At 47.1% G+C, this 15,691-nt stretch overlaps 1 protein-coding gene across 1 annotated transcript; it reads left to right on the top strand.

The window, feature by feature from the left end:
* Positions 1-866: 866 nt before the first annotated feature.
* On the top strand, positions 867-12,435 carry Lair1 (leukocyte associated immunoglobulin like receptor 1). The gene is made up of 10 exons (XM_035449165.1): positions 867-900; positions 3,900-3,935; positions 4,380-4,495; positions 4,674-4,774; positions 6,331-6,572; positions 11,229-11,348; positions 11,444-11,486; positions 11,573-11,610; positions 11,766-11,815; positions 12,289-12,435. Exons 1-10 carry the CDS (start codon positions 867-869, stop codon positions 12,433-12,435), a joined length of 927 nt encoding a protein of 308 aa, XP_035305056.1.
* The last annotated feature ends 3,256 nt before the right edge of the window (positions 12,436-15,691 follow it).

Raw genomic sequence — 15,691 nt, 5'->3', positions numbered from 1 at the left:
ACTGTCTGCAACTCCAGTTCCATGGCATCTGACGTCCTCACACAGCCACACAGACAAGTGAGACGCCAATGCACACATAATAAAAATAAATCTTAAAAAATGTGGTCTGGGTCAGTGAGATGGCTCAGTGGGTACAGCTGTTTGCTTCTGAGCCTAAAAAACCAGAGTGCAATCCCTAGGGCCTACGTAGTAGAGGGAAAGAATCAACTTTAGTAAGTTGCCCTCTGACTCCTAGTCACACACATCAGTATTATTTAATAGTAAAAGTGATTGTCCATAGCTGGACACATTTAATGTGTGAAATATCTGCTTGGGCTCTTACAAAGATTGTAACATCAGAGACAGAGACATCAGCAACAGAGACAGAGAGAGAGAGAGGGGGAGAGAGAGGGAGAGAGAGGGAGGGGAGAGAGAGACAAGAAAGAGAGGAGAGGGAGTGAGAGAGAGAGGAGAAGCAGAGAGGGGAGACTTTATGATGATTCTCATTTTAAACATTATGAAATGGGGGTTTTGGGTGTTGAAATACCTTACCCAAGGATCAATGGTCATTTGTTCCTAAAATAAGGACTGATGTGTAAAATCTTATACCTCTGTGTCTCACATGTTTACAGCAAGACAAACGTGTTGAGCAATGAGTTTGGTTGCACCTGAGCTCCGAGGTCTGATGTTATTCTCAGAATCTGATACCTTCTCAAAGAGTCAGTGACTAAGGGAAAGAGTGGAAGCCCAGAGGAGAAACCTCTTCCTCTTCACGGGAGGAAACTGATATAGAAACCTTGCGACTAGCTCCAGTCCACACATCCTGCTTACTGTGTCGGCTGCAGGGCTTCAGCTCCAGACCTGGTCAGGCTGCTGGAGCCCGAATCATGTCACTTTGTCTTGCCACGGTGCTGGCCCTCGGTGAGTCCTGGGGTAAATGGAGGCATGGGGCAGGTGATTTGGGGAAGGGGGTTCTATTCCCCACTCATGCCAAGCAGATTCTGGAGACCTTGGGAGGAGAGTCTCTCCAACCCATCTCCTCCTTGGAGACTTGTTGCTAGAAACAGGGATGGGGCATGTGGCCAAATTCAGCCTTAAAAATCAATTAGGAAGAGCCTGTTTGGAAGGAGAAGATGAGCTGGGGACATTTGTTTTTCCCAGTGTTGGAGTTTGAACTAAGGGCTGAATGCATGTTAAATAAGCGCAGTATCACAGTATTCCATAAATCCAAGCCCTTCTTTTATTTTTTAAGATCACAGATGATAAGTGTTACTGAACACCCTTGTTCAGAGATTATTTGCTTTTTAAAACGTTTTTGGATTAGTTTTTTGAGTTTCCTAAATGACTCTCCCAACTCTTTCAAGACCCGCCTTCTTCCCGACCCACTCAACTTTGTTTCCATTTTCATTTTTAGTTTACTTACTTTGGTTTTCTTGAGACAAGCTTTCTCTGTGTCGCTGTCATGGAACTCTCTTTGTACACAGGGCTGGCCTTGAACACACAGAGACCCACCTACCTCTGCTGCCTCCCAAGTGCTGGGATTAAAGGTGTGCACCACCACCACCCGGCTCCTTTGTGTCCATTAAAAAAGAAGCCCTTTAAGACCAATTTGCGCTGCCCAAATATTGCCATGTGTAGTCTAGCACTGGAGCTATGTTGGCCAGGCTGGATCTCACTCATAGAGCTTCCTCTGCCTCACAAATGCTGAGATAAAAGTTTGCTCTACTACACCGAGTTCCCGGGGCTACTCTCTTAAAGAAAACTGACTTTCCCTCTTCCAGCAGCCGGCAGTTACCATTAGCTCCAAGGCTAAAGTAGGGAGCATGTGCCTAAATATCCATTCAATTCTGGTATTTGTCTGGCCTGGGCTTGCACAGGTCTTGTGCACGCTGTCACAAGCGTTGTGAATTCGTATGTGCAGCTGCCCTGCTGTGTTCAGGATACACTGTAGTCCCCCAAACCATCTACTGCCTCTGGCTTTTATGTTTTTCCCACCCTCCTCTTCCTAAATGATCTCTGAGACTTGGGAGGAGGAGATGTATGGTAGTATGTTCGCTTTAAGGCTGAGCATTCTGTAGGCTGGTATTCTCTACATCTTGAGCAGTTATGGGTCTCCGTGCTAATCTCTATCGACTGCTAACAGAAACTGCTCAGATGAGGTAGGGGAGAGGGATGCATTAAACCATGGGCATAATGATAAATACACTTTTTGTTATTTCTTTGAAAATTTCATAGATGCATGTAATATGTTTTGATCATATTCATCCCCATTTTTGCCTGTAATTCTGTACCCACCCCTTCCTCCCGGATTTTGCATCTCCTTTATTTTTCTTAATAATTCAATGAATATAATTCATGCTTCCTGTATACTCAAGAGTATGGGGCCATCTGCTGGAGCTTGTTCAACCCACCATAGGCCACACACCCTTAGAGAAAATTCTCTCTTCCCCAGAAGCCATCAACTGTAAATAACTCCTCAGCTTAGGAGTGCAGACCTTGTGACCCCTCCCCTCTCCAACCCAGCACTCATTTTACTTTTTTCCATTTTTATTAGACATATTAACCAGTTTATTATAGGCCTGGCAGAGTAGAGAGAGTAAGAAAGAAGAGAAACAGGGTTAATGGCTGACCGCCATGGCCAGTCACCATAGAGAGAGAGAACGTGCGTAGGTGGGAGAAGAGAAGAGCAGAGAAGGAGAGAGGAGAGTAGAAGAGAGAGAGAGAGAGAGAGAGAGAGAGAGAGAGAGAGAGAGAGGTAGGAGAGAGACAAGAGAGAGAGAGGAGAGGGAGAGAGAGAGTAGAGAGGAGAGAGGAGAGAGAGACACAGAGAGAGCAATAGAGACAGAGAGAGAGAGGGAGAGAGGGAGAGAGAGGGAGGAGAGAGAGAGATAAGAGAGAGAGGAGAGGGAGCTCGAGAGAGAGACAGTGACAGAGACAGAGAGAGAGGGAGAGAGAAAGAGAGACAAGAAAGAGAGAAGGAGAGAGAGCACCCTTTTCCATTTTTTAAATTTATGTTTCTCTCATATAATACATCCTGACAGGAGTTTTCCCTTCCTGCATTCCCCCGGCTCCCCCATCTACTTTCCATTTCCTCTACATCCACTCCTCCTCCAGTATCTTTTCAGAGAAGAGCAGTTCTCACAGGGGATATCAATCTAATATGGCATAGCAAGATGCAATAAGACTAGGAACAAACCCTCATATCAAGGCCGGCCAACGCAACCCAGCAGGAGGAAAAAGTCCCAAGGGCAGACAACGGAGTCAGAGACACACCTGCTTCCATTGTTAGGAGTCCCACAAAAACCCCAAGAAAAGCAACCATAACATACATGCAGAGGTCCTAATGCAGACTCATGTATGTTCTGAGATAGCCGTTTCAGTCTCTGTGAGGCCCCATGAACCGGCTTTGTTGATTCTGTGGGCCTGTTCTCCTGGTGTCCGCAACCCCTCTGGCTCCTACAGCATTTCCTCTTCCTCTCCCTCGTGGTTCTCCAAGCTCCACCTAATGTTCAGCTGTGGGTCTCTGTATTTGCCCCTGTTGTCTGCCAGAGGAAGCCTCTCTGATGACGATTGGGCTAGGCTCTGAATTAACTCCATTTTACTTTTGGTTTTGGGACATGGTCTAACTAAGATACTTGGGCTGTAGTCCAAGTCACATTGTAGCCCAAGTCATACTTGAACGTGTGACCCAGTTGCATACCTGGGATTTTGAGTCTGTGTCTCTGTCTCTGGCCTGGGGGGTAGTTTAAGAGTTCTTTCAGAGATAGAAGGAGGACTATACTCTGACTTTAATGGGGAGGAGGGATGGTTGGGTGATCATGGGAGGCTGGATGTCCCCACCTACATCTAGTCCTTCCTAGATTCTCATGTCTAAACAAACCATGTGTTCAGTGTCTTTCTCACTGGGTCTTTTCTTTCAGTGCTGTGCCTGGGACAGACAGATGACACAGTAAAAGGTGAGTCCTGTCTTTGGCTGCTTCCACACCCATGGGCATCTTTGGAGAGGATCGTGTGCACATGGGTGGCCTGGAGGGAGACCCTTCAATATTTCTTGTGATATTCCTCCCAAATAGATTCTCTCAGCAGTCATTAAATGCTTGTAGCTCTTCATCGAGGCAAGGGGCCCTGTGAGATTTCCCTCATGCAAGCTGGGATGTCAACTGGTGTTGTCTTTGTTCAGGACACGTTTAGGCAGCCATATTATTGAGGCATCATGGGTGTAGCTCCCAGTCATGTTGGGAAGATACACTCTTACTGTAGATGTCCTTGTCTTCTGGATTTCACAGTCTTCCTGTTCCCTCTTCTGTGATGTTCCCAGAGCCTTAGTTACACAAGCGTGCTGCAGATGTATCCATTGGGATTGGGCCCCCATTATCCGTTGTTTTCTGCGTTTTGACCAGAGGAGGCTTGCTCTAATGGCCTCCAGGTGCTGCAGAAAGAAACTTCTTCCATGATGGCTGAGAGCCCCATTTGCCAGTCAGAGGCTAGAGCCCTGGATGAGAACCCTGGGCCTGAGGTGGGATGTGTCTCAGTCTCCATAGTTTGTTTTGACACAGAATCAGACCACTGTGTTTCTCAGAGCTGGTGACTCCGACTTAAGCCACTCCCTTTGTCCTTGAGAGGTTTGTTTAGAGGTTCTAGCAGGGGAGAGCAGCTACTCCTATACCCTTCACTGAAGACCTGTCCTCTATTAGGGGAGCAGCAGAAGCTTCGGGAGGGCCAAACATGGATTGGTGAGGGAGGAAGGGGACACCCGCCTAGGCAGCCAGATCAGACGAATCAACCCTGGCCATCAGTGGGGTGACAGATGTCGCAGCCAGATGGCCCTCACATTTGATCCTCTTGTCCTATGAGGCTTGCTTGTCTCTAGGTTCTTCAACCTTCTTCCACTTTCCCTAAACACTCCAGGCATCCACGACACTCTGGGGTATCTCATAGGATGAATTTTAGAATGACAAAAATTGCATGTGTTTACCATATCTGACTTCATATTTGGAAATGAATAGATATTAGAGAATGACCAAATCAAGCCAATTAGTAATGATTCATCCCACACATTTCACTTTGTGGAAAGCACTTAAATCAAGCTCTCAGTGACTCCGATGGACAGGAGGCCTTGTGTTAATCATCCTTGGTGTATCCCGCAGCTGAGCTCTTGAACTGCTTCTCCTTGTGTAGCAGAGAGTCTGTCTGTGGCCTCTGAGAGGCACTTTATACAGTGTTTTCTCAGTGTTTGATTCTCCATGTCCCTGTCTGCTAGGCGCAGGGTGTTTACTCCTGTTTTTTGGGTCTCAGTGCAACTATCTCTCCCCTGTCATTTCAGGGAGGACACCTCTGATGTCACCTTGTCACTTGAGATTCCTATGCTCACCCCTCACCTTCTCTGAAGTCTTTGTGCCTCAGTACTGGACAGTTATTCTCTCTACACCAGTCTTCCCTCCCATGTTAGCTTCAAATGGAAGAAATTGTGTTCCTTGTGTATGTGAGGCCATAGAAACATAGAAAACAACCCCCAAATGATGACTAAGATACAAAAAATGGTTGAAAGAACGAGTGAAGGAAGGAGAGAGGATTAGGAAATGTTGGTCTAAGGGCAGAAAATTTTGTTTACACATTGCTGAGGGCAGGAGGTCAATTATGCATCATGACTACTGGCAACTATGCATTTGTAATCTCGGAAATTGCCAAGGGGTGTGATGAATGTTATCCTCACAAAAAGGTAAGTTTGTGATTTTATCCACATTGATTATCTTGATCCAGCTGTTCCACAAGTTACACCAAGACATCACCTTGAACACAATAAATGTGAGCATCTTAAGTTTGTCTTTTGGCATAAGTATACTTATCTGTGATTTTCTGGGGATGCTCCTACATTCAGACAGCTTGAAGCAGGTGAGCTTTTAAAGCCCCAATAACAGACTGGACAGAAGGAGATGGAGGTAGAAAGTGCAGAGTTCCCTGGAATGAGGTGGTTCCCAGTGAGGCAGTGGGCTCTGTAGCAGACATGTCCAGTCTGGGATGTTCTGAGATTTCCTTGGATGGGTCTTTGCTAGACCTAAATGTGCTTAGGCTTAGGTTCCTTGGTGTCATGTGATGGGCATTCAAATGCACAGAGAAAGTGAGGGTGTTATGAAGGTGCACTTTGGTCATGAGTGGAGAACTCTAAACTTGGTAGGAATATAGACTGATGTGCCTAAATTGGTTTTGTGTTGTGACAATGTCCTGCCTGTGTACACTGAGATTCCTGCTCTGCTCTCTCCTAGGATCTCTGTCGGCTCCTTCCATCTCTGCTGAGCCAGGCCTTAGCATCCCCCTAGGGCATACTGTAACCTTTGTGTGCTCAAACCCTAGTGGGTATGATGTATTCCGCCTGGAGAGGAATAACATGAAAGTCAAGGATGAGGAGAACACTCTCCATTCCATGACAGAGGCTAGATTCCACCTTGGCCCAGTGGATGAAAGCTTTGCTGGACGCTACTCCTGTATTTATGAGAAAGGGTCCAACTGGTCCCCACGCAGTGAGATCCTGGAGCTGATGGTAACCAGAGAAGATGTCACTCAGGCTCCAGACCCAGGCCCAGCAGTGACCTCAGGTTTGTTCCCAGGTCTCTGGACTTGAACCTTAGCTGCTCTCCCCTGCCTCAACTTCCCCTTCTTTTTCTTAACCCGAGGCTCCTTTCTCCCACCTGCCTCTGCACAGGTCCCCTCTGTCCTTAACCCCCAGATTTCTGCATTCTTACCAGCCCCCATGAATGACTTGGATACAGTCTGGGGGTAGGACACTGAGTTATTCCTGATTACTGGGTAGGGACTGAGCTCCAGCAATGGTGGGTGTAGACTCCTTTCTGGGAATACATGTTTTCTTTTCTTTCCACCGGGCTTGGTGATTTATCCTGTCCTTCCACTGAGTCTGAGCCCTTGGGGGCTGAAGGAATATATCTCCTCTGGAGTGGTACCATCTCACCAAGCGGGTCATACAGTCAGTCCCTGGAGGGCTGGCGGGCAGGGCTGGACTATTCTCTTGGGAGTGCTTTCTTATGGCCTGCCTGTGGTCAGGCCTCATTGTACTGGGGTCAGGATACAAAAAGAAGTTATAGTCCATTTCCATGTCTTCCCACAGCTTCCTAGGAGTTTCTCAGTGTTTATTGTGTGCAGATCGAGTGACAGGGTTTACAAAGGAAGGACCAGTATTCAACAGGACGGATTTAGGAAGGCCTCTGCCGTATTTCCTGTTTCCCCTGTCCTGTCACTTCAGGTCTCTCTCATGGTCTGCGGCTGAGTGATGGGCAAATCACCCCTTTGAATCCATACTTAGGGTGGAGAAGGGGTCTACATAGCTCTCCTCATAAGCTTTGTCTTGTTGCCGGTGTTGTAGTTTATAACGGGTTATATGCTGGGTTCATGTCCTGACTAGCTTCCTGCTTAGCTTTGAAGCCAGGCTTATACTATCAGACTCTTCCTCCTCCTCCTCCTCCTCCTTCCTTCCTTCTTCCTTCTTCTTCATTTATTTTTTGTAGTTGTTTTATTTTGAGACGGGGTCTCTATAATTCTGACTGTCCTGGAACTTGTTTCATAAACCAGACTGGCCTCGAACGCACAGAGATCCTCCCGCCTTTGCGTCCTGAGTCCTGGGATTAAAGGCGTGCGCCACTATGCCTAGCAACCCTTCTATCTTAAATACGGAGAAAATGAACGTTCTTGGTCAAGGATACCAAGTTCTGAAAACTGCAGGACAGAAGCAGTGCCTGCAGCCACACCCCAGGCCTCCGCCTGCGCAGCTCTATGCTGCCCTCTTGTGGTGTTAGCCTCACTTCTCCCATTTGTTCTGCGCCATGGAGCCTGTTGGGTCCCTCCTTGCTGGCGACAGTTAAGGGGACTCTTTCAGTGTCCTGCCTGACAAAGATATAAGGATCCCCGAGAGGAAAGTGCCACGGGAAGCGTGTGGCCTGCGAAAGGTAACTAGTCTGGGACGCTGTTGTAAGTGGAATGAGACTTTTTTCATTCCTTGTGTCTCAAGCTGCCCGGCAGTGGCACCAGGGCCACACCCTGTAGGGAGGAGATGTGGTCCCGAGTCACTGCGATCTCTCTGATCTGGGCTGAGTTACTGTGAGGCTAGCTGAACACACTAAATCACCATCCTGTTTTTTGGCTTTTTAAACAAATAGTCTCTCATTTTAAATGCACCGGTCCCAAGATGAGTCAAACTGGACACTCACGGTGGGGGAAGAGAAAAGGTCCTACCGTTGGAGACATAATGGAGAGATAATTAGGTGAATCACAGAATCAGGTCTAAAATTAAATGTATATTGAATGATAAAATTATCCTATAGTTAAATTAAACAATGTCATTGATGTAACAATATAATATATCTTTACAAATATATATAGCGCATGTTACTCCATTTTAAATAGTACCACATGCTATTTCATATTTGCAATATATAGCTTAACAGATATAATTTATTACTATAACACGCATATAGGCACACATTTATTAGGAGAGGAATGTATAATTTGTGTGTTTGAGAGATAATAACATACACAAGTTTTTTATATGTTAATTTATGTGATGTAAGTAACATATTATATTATTTCATATTAGTTTTCTGACTTTTTTGTACAGGAATATATGTTGTGTACTCTGTGTTCTCATGTGTGTTGTAACTCAGGTGCGTGCAGGCTTACATACATGCATGTATGTGTGTGTGTGTAGGTCCACGATTGATGCTGAGTGTCTTATTGTGGTATTTTTCTACCCTCAGCATTGAGGTGCGATCTCTGCCTGACCCCAGGACTCCCTGCTTCAGCTATTCTGAGTAGCAGGATTGCTCAGCGGATTCTCTGTCTCTGTCTCCTGTGTACGGGGATTCTGGGCTGGCTATCATGTCCACTTGACTTTAGCTGTGGGTTCTGGGGATCTAAACCATGGTCCCCACTCTTGCACATCAAATGCTTTTTGCCCAGGGACACACATCCACGGCACCTCAGCTGTGCTTATTCCCGTTCCGTGCGAATCGACAGCCGTCTGTCACTTAAGAATGCTCTTTTGCATCTTGAAATTCACAGGCAAATCGACAAAAGCAGGAAAACCCAACCCGAGTGAGGAAACCACGACCCACAAAGACAACGAGGGTATGTACTCACTCATAAGTGGATATCAGACAGAAAGTAAAACATAACCAGCCTACAGTCCACAACCTCAGAGAAGCTGGGAAACAAGGAGGACCCAAAGAGAGAAACACATGGATCAGCCTAGGAAGGGGAAACAAATGAGATCTCCTGGGGGAGGGGGAGGGGAGGGTGGAAGGGGAGTGGAAGGGTGAACATGAGGGAATGGAGAGGTCCGATTGGGGAAGGACAAAGAGGGAGATCAAGGAAAACTGATCTCGACAAAGGGAGCCACTGTGGGATTAGCAAGAAACCTGGCACTAGGGAAATCCCAGGGGTACACAACGGTGACCCCAGATAAAACTCTAAGCAATGGTGGAGAGGGTGCTTGAAGTGGCCTTCCTCTGTAATCAGACTGAGGACTGCCTTAATTGCCAGCATAGAACCTTCATCCAGTGACTGACGGAAGCAGATGCAGAGATCCAAAACTAACCACTGGACCCAGCTCCCAGAATCCAGTCAAAGAGAGGGAGGAGCAATAGTATTATGAGCAAAGGCGTCAAAGCCATGATGGGGAACCCACAGAAACAGCTGACCTGAGCTAGAGGGCGCTCACAGACTCTGGACTGACAGCTGGGGAATCTGCATAGGATTGAACTAGACCTCCTGAATGTGGGTCACAGTGCGTGGCTTGGTCAGTTTGTGGGGCCATTGGCAGTGGCACCTGGATCTATCCCAAATACACGAACTGGCTTTTTGGAGCCCGTTTCTTATGGAGAGATACCTTGCTCAGCCTAGACACAATGGGGAGGACCTTCATTCTGCCTCACCGTGGTGATGGCACAGACTTTATTGACTCCCATGGGAAGACTTACCCTCTCTGAGGAGCAGAAGGAGGGGTGCACTGAGGGGAAGGTGGTGGTGAGAGCAGCAGGAGAGGGAACTGGAATTAGTATGTAAAAAAAAAAGAATGGTCCTTTGTTCTGGGACATATGTCCATAGGCCATGTGGTCGTAGGACACCTGTGTTCAGAGAAATGCATCATTGGTAGCCCATTGTGTCATCGTGTGAACAAGATGTTATTCAAGCCAGCTTAGGAGGCAGAGTCCCCTGCACACCTGACCATATGGAGTATACAGCAAGCAACCTCTAGACTGCAGTCCTGCACAAATGCTATTCTGAATGCTGCAGGCCACCAAAACATAAGGGCAGGCGCAACGCCACAGGGCACAGCAAGTTTTCAGCTCTGTTATGATGTTACCAAAGGCCCTTGGTTAACTGTAACATCCCAACACAGCACACGTGATTCTGTTTGCCTATGTAATATATTCTTATAAATATATCATGTGCGTGCTTATGACATGAATAATTAAGTTGCAGTAAGATACATGGAAGGGACAGAAAAGCAGGCAGGGCCTTGAGTTGGACTTGGGCAAGATGTTGAGGGAAGAGCCTCTAAGGGACGTTGTCTGACTTTCTTTCAAGGAAATTGAAGATTCTGCCTCAGGAGCAAGGGAGGGGAGTGGGTACCATCCAAGAAGAGGGGACAGGTGGGCTCCACCTTGTGTGGTTGCCTGTGAGGGGGTACAGTGAGTGCATGGGTGGAGAAGGATGGGTGTTACAGGAGAGGATGGGATGGGCACTAAATGCTATCCTCAGGGCACCAGGCAACAAGACAACATTGGGACTGGGTTCCTTCCTTCCTGTCAGTGGCTACCCCTGAGGATTCTTGACCTCAGTGGGCGCCCAAGTGGGAGTTTGTTGACGGAGCCAGTCTCAGCAAAGCTCTACAGTGTCTCGGCAAAGCTCTACAGCATGTGGCAGACAATACTCTCCTATATGACTTCAATCGTGAAGTCAGTGCTCTTGTCTGTGGAAACAAGAGTGGATGTCATTAGGTACATATGGGTACCGAGTCCTTTAATGGCTCTGCCGGTGGCTAGTGTGTCTCAGAGCACAAAGAAGGTCAACACTCTCGATGGGTAACGTGACGATAAGGATTAAATGTTTCAAGGCTACTATGCAGGTGAAATTTTACATATTCGCACATTCATGAGCACCACCCAGCCAGCATACGTGTGCTGTGCAGTGGGTGCCCAATAAATGTATGCCGCTGATAACCTGGCTGCCATCTTCCCTAGACACATCTTGGCTGAAGACCAATGGCATTTACATTCTCATTGGTGTCTCTGTGGTCTTCCTCCTGTGTCTTCTCCTCCTCCTCCTCTTCTGCTTCCATAGCCACCGTCAGAAAAAGCAGGGTAGGTGTCTGTGGTGAGAGTTGGCTTTGGTGGGGCTGTTGGGAGTGCTGGGAACAAGACCTCCCTCCTAAACGTGGGCCACTAATTATTCTCAGGGCTCCCAAACAGCAAGAATCAGCAGCAGAATCCACAAAAGAGGTGAGATCCCTGGAATGACTCCCATACCCTTGCCTAGTCTTGTGTCTCCAACCAGTCTCTAATGTTCATCTATCCTTTCCCATTAGGCTCAGCCTAGTTACTAATGGCCTGGAGAGCACACCAGGTAAGGAATATGGGGCACAAGGAAGGGGTTGCCCAGTCCACTGGGAAGCAACAGGCAAGGAAAATATCTAAGAACTTTGTAGAGGGTTCTAGGTGGGGTGGGATATGTCTTTGAGTGTCACCAAAGAGACCTATCCTATGTCTTTTTTTCTATAGACATAGTCACAGATGACAGACTTCTTGAGGACAGAAGGACAGAAACCCGGGTAGGTCTTTGTATTCGTCATCTAGCGCTAACTAACAAAATGCTCCCAAATTTAGCAGCTTAGTAACATGGCTTCAGTCCTTGGGTAAGGAACATTGGTGCAGAAGAATTCAAAAAGTGTTGCCTACAGACGCTGTCACCTCAGGCCTTGTTTAGCGGGACACATTCTAATGGCTACAGGCAGGGGAGCTCTCCGCAGAAGCTGGCTTTCCCAAGAGAGAGCCTCTAAGACAAGAGGGGGCAGAAACTATATCTTCCATGTCTCTGAGTAATGTAATCCAACCTGAAAACCACTGGGAGGGGGGACCACAGGATAACATGACTACAACACATAGAGCTGTTGCAGGTAGCTTCTCACTCCTTACCGTACCCACCCCCACAGCCACCCTAAGTCTCTCGGGCCTCTCTTCTCTCTCTCTCTCTCTCTCTCTCTCTCTCTCTCTCTCTCTCTCTCTCTCTCTCTCTCTCTCTCAGGTCCCTGTTTCGGGAAGCCTTCAGGAGGTGACATATGCCCAGCTGGACCATCACGCCCTCACACAGAGGACAGCTGAAGCTGTGACCCCATGGAGCACAGATGCCAAGCCTGAGTCCAGCACATACGCAGCCATCATCAGACGCTGAACCTGGGCACACCTGGAGACATGCACAGCCACTATTGGAAAAGCCCGGAGCTGCCATTCATGGGCTCCTTTTGGGATCACCCTAGTGTGGAAAGCAAGCCAGCCAGCTCTGCTTGAGGCAGAAACTAGACCTTGGAGGCTCCTGTTCCCTATCTAGGAGTTGTATTGTGTAGATGGTAATATCCGTTCTTGGAGAGACCATGTTGCAGTAAGAGTCCCAGTTTCAATCACCTAGCTATTTCCAGAGACAGAGTTACAGCCTGTTAGCTATTTCTACAGACCCTTCCACAGCCCAGATTATTTAATGAACAGCACTATAACTGTCCAGCTGCCTCTATACCCCCGCTTGTGTAACGAGCCCAGTGAAACCCTGAAGACTTTCTTGGATCCCCCTGGTGACTCTGACTGGGTTGTACTCATGCTGTTGAAAGCTAAGCTGCTTTTCTGCACCAGGTCTCATGGGTACATCATGGGTAATTTTGAAGATGGGGTATCTACAATCTGTGTGGGACTTAGACACACAGCCTCTAAGGAACCCAAATTCTGTCTTTCTTGCTGTGCAGAGATGAGTGGGGAAATGAGGGCTACCGAAGGTTCTAATGGTTTCTTTCTCTTTAAAATACACGTGTAGTCGACTAAGACTGTGCATGCTCACGTGAGGACCATCAGGGCTCGGTGTGCTGTTGTGTGCAGAGCTATCAGCGCAAACACTCAGCCCAGCCGCCACCTCCTGCTGGATGCCCTGAACATATGCACTGAGGACTGAAATTTGGGTGTTTCCTTTTTAAAATAAATTTTTATTTAAATTAAAAACAATCTCATTTTACATACGAATCCCAGTTCCCTTTTCCTCCCACCGTCCCATGACCCCCACCAAACCCCCATCCCACCCCCATCCACGCCCCAGGGGTGAAGCCTCTCATGGGGGATCATCAAAGTCTGTCACATTATTTGGGGCAGTGCCTAGGCTCTGTATCTAGGCTGAGAGAGTATCCCATCATGGGGAATGGGCTCCCAAAGTCCATTCGTGCATTAGGGATAAATACTGGTTCCACTGCCAGAGTCCCCATAGACTGCCCTGGCCTCCCAACTGTCACCCACATTTAGGGGTCCTGGTTTGGTCCTATGCTGGTTCCCCATCTGTCAGTCTGGGTTCCATCTCAGGGGTCCGTGTTTCTTACTGGAGTGTGTTGATCAGGGATGGAAGAGGAAGGAGGAGTCAAAGGAGAGGGGAGGCTGAGAGTCGGCAGAGCTGTTCTGTCTACACACACACACACACACACACACACACACACACACACACACACGCACACACACACATCTGCACACGAGTGTATTCATGCAGACACAGCAGGAAGACACTGAATCACGGTTAGATGCTACTTGTCACTATCTCTGCCCCGACACAGGGTCAGGCTCAATGCTCCCTTGCGATACACATATGGTCAGCGCCAATGAGACTCACAGAGCTATTAACAACAACAACAACAAACAACAGTAGTATTTAAAAGAGGACATTGCAGGGCACAGAAAAACACACCTTCCCTCTTGGTACTTTAGGAGTCAGAGGCAGGCAGATCTTTGTGAGTTTTAGGCCACCCTGGTTTACATAGTGTGTTCCAGGCCAGCCAGGGCCACATAGTGAGACCCTGTCTCAAAACCACAGCCCCCCACCAAAAACAGACATGAAGTCTGGAGTGAGGCAAAGCGTAAAACGGTAGAGCCCCCGGGGAGTTGGAGAGAAGCATTGTGAAAATTTCAAAAATAAATTAAAATACTAATCAAAAAAGAAAAAAAAAAGACACTCATATGAACTTACAGACACTGAGGCAGCATGCACAGGACCTGCAGAGGTCTGTACCAGACCCTCTGCATATTAATTAAGGCTTTCAGGTTAGTGTTTTTATTGGTTTCCTGAGTGTGTGAACGAGTGGGTATTTGATTCCTGGGCCTTCTCTTGGGCACTTTTCCTTCTGTTGGTGTGCATTGTCCAACCTAGTTGTCATGGGTTTTTGTTTCATCTTACTATATTTTATTTTGGTAAAAAAAAAAAAAAGAAAAAAACAGAAAAGAAGAGGAAAGCTAAATATTCAAAGGACCACTAGGGGGTGAGAGTATCTTATCTCGATGGTGCATCTTCAAAACACACACTGGGCTGGAAGAAAACATGAGAAATAAAACAACAGCAGCAACAATAAAGAGACTGGTTTCCAGCATGCTTGTGTTAAAGCAAACACCCTTCACGCGCAAAGAGCCCCATAAGACATCCTCTCTTGAAGGGAAAATTGGATGGTGTCATTTTGGCAGGATCCAGAGAGGCAGGACTACTGACACATACACATAAAATCAGCATACTCTGAGCTGGGGAAATGGCTCAGGGGTTAAGAGCACTGGCTGCTCTTGTAGAGGACCTGGGTTTGGTTCTTAGCACCCACATGGTGGCTCACAACCGTCTGTAACTCCAGTTCTAGGAGATTTGACACCCTTTCCTGATTTTCATAGGCACCTAGAATGCACACGTCCGTGCATAGATATATGTGCAGGCAAAATAGTCACAAATAAAATAAGAGAATAAATCTATCAAAAATAAATATCACTATTTACTGTGCTTCATAAACAAATAAGCAAGTGAATACCAGTGACAGGAAAAATAATTAAATAAAAGAACAGAAATGAAAAGAGAATACTAGCCATGTATGTGAAGAAACACTGTTTAAAAATACGGGTGTGGTGGTGGTGCATGTCTTTAATCCCAGCACTTGGAAAGCAGAGGCAGGTGCGTCTCTGTGAGTTTGCCACTTTCTGCCTACTCTATAAGGCCCTCTAGCCTAGCATCACCTGCAGAGGGCGCTCCACGGATGGCAAGGGAAATATCCTCTCTGGACTTGGGAGCTGCATGTGTCTTGGTCCAGCCTGACATACATAGTGAGTTCTAGGACAGCCAGGGCTACATAGAGAGAGCCTTCTCATGATATCAAGTAAGTTAAGTAAGTAAATATCTCACCCATGAGGCCACAGTCCCCGTATCATTCTCTACAATGCACAGCCCTCTCCCCTACTATGAGAAGACAAGGGATCATGGTATGAGCAAGTCACCAAAGCAGGCAGGTCTGAGGGTTCACAGATGCGGGGTGTCAGGCTATTCCAAACCAAGCAGGCTGTACTTCTTTGGTGGAAGCCTCTGTTCAGGCTAAGAGGTAGGTGCCCAGCTCCAAAGAGTTTTATCTAAGCCACGTTACTATTTTTCTTGCCCTCAT

The sequence above is a fragment of the Cricetulus griseus genome, chromosome 9 (assembly GCF_003668045.3).
Source record: "Cricetulus griseus strain 17A/GY chromosome 9, alternate assembly CriGri-PICRH-1.0, whole genome shotgun sequence".
Classification (NCBI taxonomy): domain Eukaryota; kingdom Metazoa; phylum Chordata; class Mammalia; order Rodentia; family Cricetidae; genus Cricetulus; species Cricetulus griseus.
The sequence above is the reverse complement of the archived record's forward strand: the minus strand, read 5'-3'. Positions and strand labels throughout refer to the sequence as shown.